This window comes from Temnothorax nylanderi, unplaced genomic scaffold (assembly GCF_030848795.1).
Source record: "Temnothorax nylanderi isolate EJ_2023f unplaced genomic scaffold, tnyl_v1.0 TNYL_tig0074_pilon, whole genome shotgun sequence".
Classification (NCBI taxonomy): Eukaryota; Metazoa; Arthropoda; class Insecta; order Hymenoptera; family Formicidae; genus Temnothorax; species Temnothorax nylanderi.
In genome coordinates, this window is record NW_027249136.1 from 292,564 (window position 1) to 308,013 (window position 15,450).

The following is a 15,450-nucleotide window of genomic DNA, read 5'->3' on the forward strand; positions in this document are numbered from 1 at the left end:
ATAATTGTATCTCAAATCTTTAACTGATGAAAAAATTATCTTTAATTGTTTGTAACTCGAAAATTTAACGACGAACTTGAATCTATATACTGATCAAAGAATCTAAGATTATAAAAAAATATATATAGATTTTCAGAATGTTAATTTTAATACAGTTAGGTTTAAATATCATCTTTCTAATTTTCTAAACTTGAAAAAATTCCTTGAGTAAACATGCCTTGAGTTTTTAAAATGAATAACAAAATTTATTGATAATAAAAATGTGATAACTGTATAAGAACTTGTTCTCATCTCCCCGTATTAAAAAATCTATTAGAAAAATAGATCCGACTAATCGCTCTACTCAGTTGTCAGTTTCTCAGAAAGTTTGAATTGCGCGACTGCCTAAATAACGCAGCGAAATCTCAACATACCGATAATGTTATCCGGTTAATAAATCAACCTTAACGCCATTACTTTTTTTCCATGCGTGCCGTTTTGTTGTTGCAAAATTTTCGGCCGGGGTGCACAGGAAGCTCCGCCTGGAGTCGATCTAAAGGGGGTTGTGACCGCTGGTGATTGGCTAGTGATATCGATGCGTCGTTCCTGACGATCCAATCGCATCGCTGCGTCGAGACGCGCTGACGCCGTGGCCAGAAGTCAACTTCGTTGCCGCCGCCGCCGCCGCCGCCGCCGCCGCCGCCGCCGTCGACGACGACGACGACGACGTCAGGCGACGTCGACGACGTTCTCCGTCGCGTACCCCGCGCTACCGTTACCCACTCCGCTCGTAATTGTATCTGGACTTAATTATTGGTGAGTCCCGCGAATTTTCTTAATTGTTTCCGATATTCGCCGTTTGTTTAAATTTTGTTTAAGTATAAACAATATCGAATTATTCCATTTTGCTTGCAAACGAAATCGGAGATAATCCTTTTGTGCAACCCTGTGTCTTTGCGGGACAGAACAAAATTTGGAAATTTCTACTAAATGGTGATGAGATCATTTACTAGTGATGAAGACAATTGTGAGATTTCGATATTAGTGAAGTGATAATGTTACTCTCTCTCATTTAATATCAAAAGCAAAGATTTGCATTTAAATTTTTTAAATTTAATTCTTATCCACAAATTTCTAGATTGGATTGGAATCGAGGAAAAGATTCTATGAAATACTGTGATTAAATAGAATCAAGAAAAGTGGTGACAAAATCATTTATTTCCCGTTCGGTCATTTTCCACTGATTACGTTTGCTCCAGCTGGAAATCTCTTATTTCAGAAATTCGGCACTAACGATAAATCGTAAAGTGGTGATTTTGTTTGTGAATTTCTAGAGCGATTCAAGTAGTACACGGAAAATATCTAATTTTTGCGTTCTCTTTTGTGAAATTATTAGAGCAGTCAGCGAAGCATTCCAATAGTGCCAATTGTGATCTTCAGATATGTGAAATCTGCAGTGCGATAATTGGTCTGGCCGTCGATATTATAATACTTCTGATGCTTTCTATACTCTCATAATGAATTCATTTAGACTTGGTTTGCACGAGTGCCCAAGGCTCTGAGATGTCGGCGCTCGTTTGCTCCATTCTTACATTGATTAGCTGTAAATTAAATTTCTATTTTAATTAAAATTCTCTTTGAATATATCGCGCCAGATTCTTCCTCTGTTAACGTCCTTTATTATTTATTCATGAAAATGAGTATATTTTTCTTATTGTATGTTCCCAATGTCATTTATTTTATTACTTTATTTTATCACTTTGTTCTTTATGTTTCAGAAAAAGAAACATAATACCAGAGAATATTAATTGCACTGTTAAGCGTGTAAAATATATTCTGTCGTCATTCATACAATTTTGATCCAATGATGCTTGTCATTAAAGAAATTGTATATTAATTCTTTTTCTTTTTCAACAAACAATGTGTCTGTTAAAATATTATCTAAATTCATATTTTACATTTCTCAAATATATCATTATACATATATAGATATTAATAGCAAAAAATAAACGGGGCGCGAAGTCACGACGTAGAGCATGAGAGTGCCGAATGTCGCTCAATGTCCATTAAGTTGAGTCAGCGTGTCCCATATACTCATCATTCCACCCTAATTCGTTAACACGTACTGTGCATTTTGGTGCCTTTTATCTGTCACGTGCCATTTTAATATCCGAGAGCCATTGTCCTCCGATGCGCCTCTTTACGATCGGCGCAGCACCCCCGTAACGATTTTTGCAGGCTGCACGCTCCATCATGCAATGACGAAGATTATAATCTCTACGACGAGACTATTACAGTCGTACAGTGAAAATACAATACAAAACAACGCGAGCGCCAAAAGAATACTTAATTTTCAATGTAAGCTAGTGAGAAACTATAATTTAAATAAGAAAATATATTGAAGTGTTAAGCACAAAAGTTAAAATAAGATGTATGCAATGTGTGTGTGTGTGTGTGTGTGTGTGTGTGTGATACTATTTGCAAATATAATAAAGTTTATTTGCACCTTATGAAAAATACGAAAACTATTTCTAGCCCTAAGCACTTATATAATTGTATATTCAAAGTTTACGTATGAAAATTTCAAACATCTTGCAACTAATTTAATTTAATGCTAATTTTGTAGTTTGAAGTACAAGTCAATTCGCTAAAATCCGCGTTTATTATACCTTCCTTCACACACACACACACACACACACACTGTATCTTAATTAAGAATAGATTCGATTAAAATTTTCTGGTTTAACCCAGATGCGTCTCCGACAAACTTTAAGTAAAAAATATGACCTGAGTGTACGATCGGTGAAACGTTTCTTCTCACAGTTTTCTACCCTCCGAAGATGCTCCCTCGAGAGTTCGGGGATTAGGGGTGGAGAGACTACCACTCCAAATAAACACTCCTACCCGGATTCCCCCTGTGCCCGTTCTATAGACTCTATATATTCTACATAGATATAGCAGATCTTTCTGAAAGAAGCTGTAAATGGCCGAAATGCCGCAGCAAAACGATAGCTATTTCTAAATGTGTATTAAAAACGTATAAATTACTTATAAAATTTTTAATTCCAATATTAATTTTAGAAAATATCTTTAAAAATGTATGTTTAATATTAACATTTAAATTATCTTCTGCTTCACGATTGCGTTTAACATGTTTTATTTGGAAAATTATTATGTAATATATGAACTTGTTATATATATTTTATATACTCTGGTTTTCATATAAAATAGCTTAATTGTATTAGATTTGTTATTATTATACTATAGGGGCTGCCAAATAACACCACGGGCGATCGTATAAAATCACGAAGCAACCCCAATAATTGAAAAATGTCCGGATTCGCAGCGGCGGGTCTCGTAGCCTTCGACTCCTTCAAGACGAAAGCGTCACAGAAATTATCCGGGTAACATATTGCATACATTTATATAATAACGTATTTAATATTTATAAAACTATAAATATTTACATATAATATTCTTTTTTGTTTGTATCATTATGTCATGAATGTGACTTTAATTAAAGAAACTGATTATTTCAAGAGAGTGATGAAAGTAGTTGAGAAATTTACTATTCGAATGTGAGAAGATAATTTATTAAAAGGACACCAACTCTCTCTGTAGTAGATTCAAAAAAAATACCGGCGGTTACGAAGAGTTCGAAGCTTCGTGCGAGAATAGCAAAGACAACAAGGGATTTGAGGATGAAAGAGGATACAGCACGCAGCCTTCATTCGAGTCACTTCCGGAGCCGGAGAGACCACCATTGCGGCATATCGATACTTATTGCATGCCAGAATGTCCATGTCTTTCCAAGAGATACACCCTTGCAACGCTAGCTTGTATAGGTAAGAATGGATAGTAAGATAATAAATTAGAAGACAATTTTCAGATTATTCCAACTTTATGTTAATTGTTTGCTATTCTATTTCATGTCCTATTATTATAAAAAAAATTTATCTTTTATAACAAATTTAAACTTTTTAAAATAAGTATAACTGTAGATAATCTTTCACCATGATTTTGCGAAATAGAAGAAAATATTTTATTATCATATAATATATAAATAAAGGTAAAATTTTTATATATATTTTATTGTTTTAACTAATCTAATTAATATTCTTCTAGGATTCATTATTTCGTTCGGTATGAGATGTAACATGGGCATGGCCAAGCTCGTCATGAAAAACAGTACGGAAGGGGAAAATAACACTGTCAAGTTCAACTGGACGGTCGGCATGGAAAGCGCCCTTGATTCGTCATTCTTCTGGGGTTACCTCGTAACGCAAGTACCCGGTGGTTTCTTCGCGTCATTATACCCTGCTAACAAGATATTCGGCACAGCCATCGCGATATCTTCCTTTTTGAATTTGCTGGTACCCGGTGCGCTGAAGGTAGACCCTATCGTTGACATGGGTGTGCAAGTGTTGAAAGGACTGGTTGAGGTAAGTACCTGATGAAAAATTGAACAAAAATAAGGGATAAAGTTTGAATATTTATATGTATATATGTATGTATATATGTAAAAAGTATTTATCCATGAAGAATTTAATTTTTGTATACGATTCTCTCAGCTATAATATATCTAGCTGACAATATATCTAGCTTGAAACTTCATTCTCCAGTTAATATGTTAAACTTTGTTTAATTAAACAAAAACTGCTTTATTGCAATTAAGCTTAAAATGAGATGTAATAATTAATAAAATTAAAATTATGAGATTAAACGACGTTACTGACAATGGGATAAATAAAAGGTTATACGAAGAAATTTTACTTTATCCATAATATTCTAATCATTTGGTTGCAATAATAATCGGTTTTTATTTTTTGCAGGGTGTTACGTATCCAGCCTGTCATGGTATTTGGAAATATTGGGCACCGCCTCTAGAGAGATCGCGTTTGGCCACATTAGCATTTTGTGGATCGTACGCCGCAATGGTGATAGGTATGCCGCTTTCTGGATACCTGAGTTCCTGGTTTGGCTGGACGGCATCGTTTTACTTCTACGGTAAAGAGATCTCCCGCCGCGTGTTCTCAATCTCAAACATATACATATAGAGAAAGGAATATTTTGTGCTGTTGTAACAATAAATTACTATAATATCTACTAAATTTATTTATTTATAATAAACTGTTTTACTATAGTAACAATAAATCGAATCTTGTTTGTTGCAACAGCAAAATACAATTGCTAGAATCAGGCTATTCTGTTTTAGAAGCAAACGCATTTTTCTCCAGAACAAATTTGCTCATCAAAATCGTCAATACAGATTTTATGGAAAAATTATGTTCTAATGATTATAACGACAAAGTTTAATTGTTTTCACATGGAATATGTAGTAGCAACGGCAGCAAAATTACTTTACTCCGTACAACAACAACAACAACAAAAGAAAATATTGTGTTAGTAGATGGAATTTTTAACGATGAATCGTAGGTGTCTGCGGTTTGATTTGGTATGGTTTCTGGTTGTGGTTGACCTTCGAAAAGCCGTCGAAACATCCCTGTATCTCAGCTCGCGAGTTACGTTACATCGAGGATTCGCTCGGACAAGGACAAGGACAAGGGCAACAAGCACCTGTGCCCACACTAGCGACGACTCCCTGGCGCAAGTTTCTCACCTCGATGCCCGTATACGCCATCATTGTCGCTAATTTCTGTAGATCGTGGAACTTTTATCTTCTGGTACTCTTCCAACCACGTTTCATGCACGAGTCTTTTGGCATGCCGCTTGTCGAGGTAAATAATATTAATAATCTCTCGATAAAACAATGATAAGTAAAACGTTTTATTTTAATATATCACGTCATTGTATAAAAATTAAAAGTGATACGGTACTTTACGATCTAAATGTAAGTATGAAATGTATAAAATACTTTTTATCTCAACATTTTGACAGACCGGAGTCATTGGGTCGCTTCCACACTTGCTGATGACGATGATCGTACCTTGCGGCGGTTTGCTGGCGGATCACCTCCGTAAACGTGGTATCATGACAACGACAAATGTGAGGAAGCTTTTCAACTGTGGTGGTTTCGGTATGGAAGCGCTCTTTTTCCTAGTGGTGGCCCATGCGACGACATCCAAGAACGGAACCGCTGCTACGGTCGCTCTCGCGATTGGCGTCGCGTGCAGTGGTTTCGCCATCTCTGGTTTCAATGTCAATCATCTGGATATCGCACCAAGATACGCCAGTATCTTAATGGGCATGTCTAACGGGATTGGCACCATCGCTGGTCTATTGGTTCCTTTCTTCGTGGATAATATCACGGAAAAGAAGGTATGACGAAGATTATACTTCTTCGATCACGAATTTAACAGTGCACAACTTAAGATTAGTATAAATTTAAAAAATTCTGTGCAGGACCCACACAGCTGGCGGAATGTTTTCATCATAGCTGCATGTGTACACATTTTCGGAGTGACGTTCTATGGGATTTTCTGCTCCGGTGAGTTGCAACCTTGGGCCGATCCCACTTTGGAAGAACAAAAGAGCTGGAATCCCATGGATGAATTCGGCCAGACCAAACCGCCCGTTCCACCACCGCCGAGAACTATGCAATCCGAATTCATAGTAAGTGCTCAAATTATTAATAATTATTTATCATAAATATCATAATAATCAGCTTTATCGCAGAATCATCGCGTTCAAATCATCGCGCATTTAATCCTTAAATAAACATCAAAATTGTTACACACATATACTTGCAAATTGTTATACTTTTATATTTTTAAATACAAACATTATTGGCGGAATATAATGCAAGATATATCTAATAGTCTACTTAAATTTGAAAATTTATATATATTCTTATGAAATAAGTGTATTTTTATTATATCTTTTTGCAATAAGAATGAGATTGAAAGAATAACCATATCTTTCCAGAAACAACCGTCCCGGGACGGAACTGTCACTGACGACTGGAATACTTACGAGCAGTCACCAGCTGAAAATCATCTGTACGCCCGACAGGACAGTAAAGGCCCCGTGATAAACTACGGCTCGACAGAGACCAACAGGAACAATCCATTTCACTCAACAAATCCATTCGCCACGGACGTTAACGCGTCTTTCGTACAACCACCGGCAACGGATGACTACACGCATGACATCGTGCAGAATCAGCAGTGGAACTGAAAATGGTCCATCACTGGATAGAATAATTGGATACGAGAAAAGCAGACTGCTTTCCCGAGGTTGTAGATCATTCGTATCGTTACTATCGTTAGCTGTCAATCCTATGCTATCCCGGCTCTTCAGACATGCCGCATCTTCATTAATAAAACTCGCGGAATTGAGGCTAGTAAAGATCAAATTTGAGTTGCGCAAATAATTTTATTCCTCTTGTGAAAGGATAAAGTCATTAAAATTATTTATTTTTCTCTTTAAAGAAAATTAATTTTAAGAAAAATTAATGGCAATTTAATCTTATTCTAAATAATATTAAATTAATCTTCAAATTTAATTTTATAAAATTTCGAAAAAAAACCGTAAAATATTATACGTTGCATATAACTTAATAAATTAGAAATTGTTCTTTATGTTAACAGAATAGTTTATCACTAATTGAATATGTGTAATTGTGGCATGTCTGAGGCCGTATGTAAATAAGATTTCAAAAAACAACCATATTTTGAATTTTAAGAATCAATACAGATGACCAAATGTTGAAAATACATTTCTAAATGTATTTTCACGTTTAAAATCCTTGGTAAATATCAAAAGAAGGAAAGAAGATACAATTTTTCTGTTGAGCGTAATACCTAAGAGTGCAGAGAATGGCGCTGTGAATAGCCACGCGAATAAGTCAAAATTATAATACAAGCGGAATCTCGCTAGGCTTTTTAAATTAGCGAGATCGATCGACAGATGAACCGCTATTTATTAATGTTATTTTGTCACAGATACGCGCATTCATATTGCTGCTTGCAGCAATGTGTGATAAATGATGGAAAGTGGGTGCACATGCATTACGTTATTTAAAAAACGACAATAAGTCACTTGCTGCAAACGTGCCTAAAATGAGTCTAAAGATCGTTTTTCTGGTTTAAAAAATTCAACCGGGAAAACTTTCTATCTCTATTCCTCATTTGTCTTCGAGTGTACTCTTACTCTTGAAAGTAAAAAAGAAACAGTCGAAACCACAGAAACCAGAAACCTTGAAAATGCATTTTATGTATAATAATATATAATTAGCCGCGTTTGAATTTATATTTTTTAAACATTTAGAGACTGAAGTGTATTATTAAGTCAAGATTTGCAAAAATTGCAACACAACAATCGACTGTTTCAACTCTATTTGAGATATTAAAAAAAGGATATTCCCTTAATTTATAAAAAGAAAGCTTAATCAATTAGAAGTTTAATCAATAGCCCTAAGAAATTCTTCAACTTTATAAATGTTTTTGAAATGTTTATATTAGGATATATCACATTATACACATTTAATATTGGCAATATTAATTTCTTCTATAAAAAAAAAGTATCGCAAGATGCCACTTATCAGCGACGAGATCCAGATATGTCCTAAAAGACAATAATTCAAACCTTCGCGAGACAATAATTCTCTCCGTGGACAATAATTAACGGCGAGGTTTGAGAAAATGGTAATCGTGAGAGATCTCGGTGCGCGCAACATAGCTCAATCGCTGAAACTTTTAGGTATTCCCAATTCCCCGTGACGTGACGTGTTTAATTATTTACGCGAAATAATAGAAACATAGCAATAAAGGAGGAAAGTTACGCGAATCAATATAACAAATGACGTAAATCGTTTGTCGAAAGTGAAGTTACACACAAAGACATGCGACATCTTTACGCACAGTCAGATATAGTACAATTCGATCCATGATAACGATGATATTATTCATACAGCGTAGATATTCGGAAAATTTTTAAATATCCATTAGATATGTATTTAAATTGAAACACTCATTTCTCTAAATATTTCTTAAACTTTCTGACATATATAGTATATATTATAATTTGAAAATTGGATAAAACTGAGAAAAAAGAGTTACAAGATCAAATGTGGTACACTAGTAAAGATTAAGAAGTCTGGACGAATTAATTCGACATCGAAGAAATATACCTATAAATATTCGCAAAAATATCTCTATGTTATATAGATGTCATGTAAGTAAAGTTAATGAATATAAAAATCGCAAAGAAACAGAAAAGAAAGATCAAGCACAGCTATTAATCAATTTTTCATTGACATCTATTAGAAGCAAAGTACGAATTATTCAGAAGATAGCAAAAAGAAATAATCATAAATCGGCGCATTCTCGTTCGCGTCAAATTGAATTCTTTAAATGCAAATTTTTGCGTGAATTTCCATAATATCCGAGACAAATCCAAAACATTCGCGTAACGGCTTAACTTGAAACGTATGAAAGTATTCGTAAGAAAGTGATAACGAAATGAAAGTACTGTTATAAAATATGATAGTTATTAAGTAGACAAATCATGAAAGTGAATATACAGAGATCAAAATAAGATTGAGATATATAATTAGGGAAAAAAGCAGTATATATTATACATTGTCTGGATGTATTTCGTATACATATGCAATCTGCATACATCTTTTATTGTATACATATAAATATATATGTACGTTCATGATCGCGCATGTGCGCGGTCAAAGATAAAACGGGACACATACAAGGAAACACAGTAAAAAGCATGCGACATGTTGCGTCGGATTTTTCAGGCAAGTGGTACTGAAAATATTAGACTCTCGAACTGGTTAATTTCGATTAGTTTCATTTTTTATACTTGGGTATAAAAAAGAGTATTAGTAACAGATGTAATTAGTGCACGAAACAATATTCATTGAAAAATTGAAACTATTTCTTTAGAAAAATGTCGAAACATAAATATACTTGAAAAATAAATTTAAACTGATTAAGAAAAAAGGTCATTTGCAATTGCAAAATATGGAAAGATGTATTTTATTCTAATCTTCATGAATCTAATTCATGAATTAAGGCCATTGCACGTAACAAAGTTTTAGTCATAATCGTAAGGCCGTAAGAAAATAGACCAATCACAGTCGATTATTCTCCTTGAGCTCGAAGAATAATCGAGTGTGATTGGTCTATTTTCTTCCGGCTTTACGATTATGACTAAAACTTTGTTACGTGCAATGGCCTTTAGATTTAGAAATTCTAATCTTCACAAATAGAAATCATTTTATATTTACAATATAAAAATGAACGAACCCGAAATTAACCGATTCGGTCGTCTAGTAATAAAACTAATCTAATATGGATATAAATAAGAATATATGACACAATATTTAGCTAATGGCAACGTCGTGATACAAGCGTCATTGAATGCCGTTGAACGCCCTGTACGTGTGTGGGCCGATGAATCGAATAATTTAGATTTTCGGGTTATAGCCAAGGGAGATCCACAAAATTAGTCAATTTATGCGAGACCTTTTTAAAAATATAGATACCGATATAATCCATATATACATATATGTCGACATATATCGTATCGGCAACTATCGTCTCGCATTCTTCGTCGACACATAAGATTATATGTATATTACATATGTCGTATATTATTTGTTATTACGTTCTATATTAATATAAATATAAATAATTTATATATATATTAGTTAGGCATGTGGCTGTATATTATAATTGCATTAATGATAATAATACGTGTGATGATCGATATATTTGAGAATGCTCGATTGATGCAATTTACTTATTAAAAATGTTAAGGTATAAAGACGCGCTTAAAGGTATTTTATCGGGCGCTTTACTGTGCGACAATAATACTTAAATGAAAGCCTGATGCACATGTTATAACAAAGCACCAGATTTAGAGTTAAATTATTTGTTTGCTAGTTGCGCGATTTTATTATTATGCATGCATTGGGGTGTTTGAGAATTAGCACATCTGGTGAACGAGTTTTAATATCTTTTTTAAACAAAAGCTGATTTACTTTTTCGTAACATATTTATAGATAACATAATTTTATATATATATATATATATATAACATAATTATTAATAATTATAATCGAATAAGAATTATGATAAATGTTGAGATATCAATAACTTTTGAGATATGGACAATTAAAAGAAAGGGAATTGTCCTCTTCAGAGATACAAATTTATAACAAATTTTAATAATAAAATAAATTCTTGTTTTAATAAATTTTTTATGTGAGCAATGTATCTTTTTCCGATAAACATTATACACGTGTTTAGATCAACAAGATTCTAGTAGCTAGTATTAACAAGTAAACGATTAATTAAAAAGCAATTCTAGCCAATTCTAGTCAAAGAAAAATGTGGAAAAGGAAAAAGTCATTTTAGGTTTTGATAGGGAACATCGCCCCGTTCACTGCGTGTACGCGACTATTACCAAACACCCCCGTATACGCAACGGTAATAATCTCACTTCGTAACATCAATGACAATGCAAGACAGGATAATAACCAGTCACGATTAGAACGCTCGTATTAATGATGACATCTAATGACGATGCCGCATTGCCGCAACGCGCATTTTTTTCGCGTGGTGCATCAACCGCGAGCGCTATATTTTAAAAAAGACACACGATGATAGAAAGTCGGAAACACTTGCAACACACTTGAAATTAATGATATGCACGCGATAACTGTCATCTAACTGTTGTGTGTGCCGCCTGCGTCACTGCCGCGCCGAGAGAAACGATTCGTTGTCAGACTAATGTTGGGAAAAGAGCGGATCTGAAACCTAGGCAGCATCGCGGCAGCGGCAATTTACTTACAAATAAAAAAGTGAGGTACTTTCTCTCAACGTTGTCACATACGAAATAATATATTATTATTTTTTGTACAAGATATACTATTAGAAGAAGATATAAGAAACGAGAGAGATAAAATGCAAACATTCACAATTATAATTAAAAAAGAATTTTATTTATTTCCAACTTTGTGAAATTTTCTGAAATTACATATCTTACTATATGCACTATATATATTCTTGAACGCTTATCGTATATATATTTAAACTAATTGAAATATTTAAATCATTAATTGTTTGTTTTATTCTTTCACTTGTATATTTTTTGCTTTTTACTTTTCCTATTTCTTTTAATCTATCACCTATCAGTAATATTATATTTATTTATTTCTTTTTCTCATATCTTTTATTTTTAAATTTTATATCTCCGCTTGTAATATCGTGACTATAATAGTATGTGAAAAATAATATTACATTAAGAGTAACTGTATAAACATATATTTATCATTATGTATCGCAGTAGTGACTGGCCTAACGTTATCCATGACTTCATTCGCTAAACCAGGAAAAGTTTCTGGACTTGAGATATTTATAAATCATAATTATTACGAAAAAAAACCTAAAATAAGTTCTAATGCTGTTCGAACAATAATATTGATACTAATACTTACATATATACATATATATATATATATATATACACATATATAGCTTCAGTAATAACTTATGACAATAAATAAACGAAACACGGGGTGGGCCGATGCCAAGATGCAAACTAGAATCTACTCGGCAAATTCAATAATATGTATAATGTATATGAAATATATACCTTGCGAAAACGATCGTTGTTATTGCGAAATCGTTGCTTATGTCAAATGGATTAGCATAGCTTTATTTTCGGCACACCCTGTACCACTTTGTAACGATTAGCTTTATGCTTTTTCGGGTGCTCCACGGAATATAGAAATGGGAAGCACACGAGAATGTGATGAAAGTATAACGAGTCATCCAAGAATGTATTGCATTAAAATGTTTCCATATATTTTTGTGAAGAATATGCTGAACATTTTATCGTTTCACGAAAAACATACGCAAATTAAGACAAGACAGATTGTATTATACAGATACAATCTATTATAATACAATAGTTATCAAAAATTCTTTATGAGGTAGACGTTCGTGAAACGATTAAAATAACACGTACTGAGTTGCAAAGATAACAGATACCGTAAATTTCATATCATATCTTTCTCCGATTCAGAATGATAAGGATAATGTGTGACTCGTAGGCAAGTAATAGGATTTTTCAGTCTGAAAAGGAGATTAGATCTCTTGAGCAATTTTTAATATATTTTTGGTGGGATAATTATATATAAGGCAGACAATACTATATTCAATATTTTATTACCATTTAAACGCAATATTATAATTTGTGAAAGATTCTGTGTTATTAAATCAAATTAAGTATCAAGTTTTGTGACTGGAATTTATAATAATCACAAAAAGGTGAGACATTATATTTATCAGTCTGGAGGAAGGCACAAGCATTCGACAATTTACGGTATGGAACCATCTCTATACTTACACACACACACACACACACACAGACTATACCTCCACGTGTATGTATATATCTTACCTAATATGTACAGTGCTGTACAATGCACATACTGGCATTCATAATTCGTCGCTATTTGTACATCCTCTGGAATGTAATTAAATAATATTTATTTACGTATTTCGATTAAATCTGTTTACAAAAGTGTATCAATTATTATATTGACAATAACGATAAAAGTTTGTGAAAGAATGAAAGTAATATATTGTAAGTACAATAAATAGGCAAAGTTTTAGATATATTGTAAACGATGAGAAATTCTCAAGATACATTACATAAAGTTACAATAACCGAGAATATTAATAGTCATGTATTAAATTCTTTGTTTAAATATTAACTGAATATAGTTAGTGAAATTTCAATATTTATTTCATACATTGTTGTTAAGAAAAAGAAGAAGAGATGTCCATAATAAATATTCTATTACTTAACGTTATTTGTTGGATATTTTATGACGAGAATTTCACATCGAGAACAGGAAATATTAATTGATAAGAGTGTTATATATTAAATTTTTGATGGCTTGATATAACAAGGATCAAGTGTAGATTAGCATTTAACTCTTTCTCATTGTTAACACTTTTATTTGTGGAATTCAAAACTTGTAGTTATTTAATGTGCTCCAGTGATAATGCGAAGAGACTGTTTTGTGTCACGCGCAATGTTTGATCTTTCAGAAAAATAGTTCTCACTCTGTTAACGAATTATTGCATTGTAATACAATTCCTACTATTGGACGAAACAAAGTGAGTTAAAATGAGAATAATAACTTTGTACAATTTATACAAAGTTCTCCGTTCAATTGTTATGATTCTCAACGCATTTTACGCGCCAACAAATGCCGTATTTGCAGTGGCAGATTTTCAATGGTAGAGTTTTACTTTCGTTAAATATTTAATTATTGTGAGGCAAAGTTGCTTTTTCATATTTTATGTCAACTGTCGTTTTTCAGTATGTCTCGCTGGTTGAGAAATACTGCGTTGAAACTTAACAGACAATAATACGATGTTAGTTATACATACATGATATACAGATTTGTTAAGAATATTATAATTAGGATTACGTGTGAATCAGAAGAATCTGCTCTTCCGTGCTGTGTAAACACGAGTTTGGCGTTAGTAATAGTGCGCACACGATCATGATTCACGTCTTCGTGTTCAGAATTCTCCGAAGCAGGTCCTTGTAAGTATCAATTAAAGTTAACAGAAATTTCATCAATTCTCTCCTTTTCTAATTTTAATTTTAAGAAACGCCTGACAGAATTGATTAAATATCAATTGATTTTAATTAATATTTATGCAAATGGTACATAACAAAGTTAGTTGTTTAGAGAGATAAAACTGTACGAAACATCACAGTTTTCTTTTCATTGTGAATTAGAGAAAAAAAAGAGATTAATTAATTTTGTTTGAAAAAGACATTGACTCTACTATTGACGTTTGTCATCGATGTTTATCCATCGTTTATCTATTGTAATAAATCTCGTTCTTTTCATAATTGGAAATGATTAGATATTTCGGAAATGTTTCGAATAATCTTCAAAGCAGGATGGTATGTCTGCGGGACGATGCGAATACATAAAAAATATATTTTAATCGTTTACGTTAGTAAGCCTCTACTCTATACCATACGTGTAGCCGCATTGCATATTAGAGATTATTGTTACACACGCCGATACAATCTGGTTTGTTACTGATTATTGCGACGTTAATTATCATGTAAAATATGTATGTAACATTGTAATTTTCAGTGTATTATGTAATTAAAAAATGAGAGATACTCTGGCGGCTATTGACAATAAATCGTAAGCCGATCTTTTCAAAACTCGTTCCTTCTCGATCATTGAGTAAATTCATGCTAGAAATACAGGTATAATAAATGCAACGATTATTGTAAAATTTATTTATATATTTATTTTATATTTCTCGATACATATACTCTGCGTCTTTCGAGGAAAACGATCGGTATATGAATACATAATCGCAATCATAAAAAAGAAAGAATGCAGAATGAGGACGCTGCGGATAAAAACTGACATCCTTGTTGAAACAAATCTCATTGATAATTATTTATCCTTGCTGAGCCTTGGGATAGCTATTAAGCATA

General features: G+C 33.0%; 1 protein-coding gene across 2 annotated transcripts; it reads left to right on the top strand.

The window, feature by feature from the left end:
* Positions 1 to 690: 690 nt before the first annotated feature.
* On the top strand, positions 691 to 15,123 carry Vglut (Vesicular glutamate transporter). Of its 2 annotated transcripts, none has more exons than XM_071709126.1 (9): positions 691 to 795; positions 3,247 to 3,383; positions 3,601 to 3,824; positions 4,105 to 4,421; positions 4,812 to 4,986; positions 5,416 to 5,717; positions 5,878 to 6,258; positions 6,343 to 6,552; positions 6,865 to 15,123. In XM_071709126.1, the coding sequence occupies exons 2-9, from the start codon at positions 3,310 to 3,312 to the stop codon at positions 7,114 to 7,116; spliced, it is 1,935 nt and encodes a 644-aa protein (XP_071565227.1). In that variant the 5' UTR covers positions 691 to 795; positions 3,247 to 3,309; the 3' UTR covers positions 7,117 to 15,123. The 2 variants fall into 2 exon arrangements, with proteins under 2 accessions (XP_071565227.1, XP_071565228.1); XM_071709127.1 differs by having other exon boundaries at positions 3,604 to 3,824.
* The last annotated feature ends 327 nt before the right edge of the window (positions 15,124 to 15,450 follow it).

Excerpts from the sequence above, each read along its gene's own strand:
- Vglut (XM_071709126.1), top strand. The coding sequence starts at position 3,310 with ATGTCCGGATTCGCAGCGGCGGGTCTCGTAGCCTTCGACTCCTTCAAG. Across the intron at positions 3,384-3,600 it reads GCGTCACAGAAATTATCCGG|TAGATTCAAAAAAAATACCG; the intron begins GTAACATATTGC and ends CTCTCTCTGTAG. Across the intron at positions 6,553-6,864 it reads CTATGCAATCCGAATTCATA|AAACAACCGTCCCGGGACGG; the intron begins GTAAGTGCTCAA and ends ATATCTTTCCAG.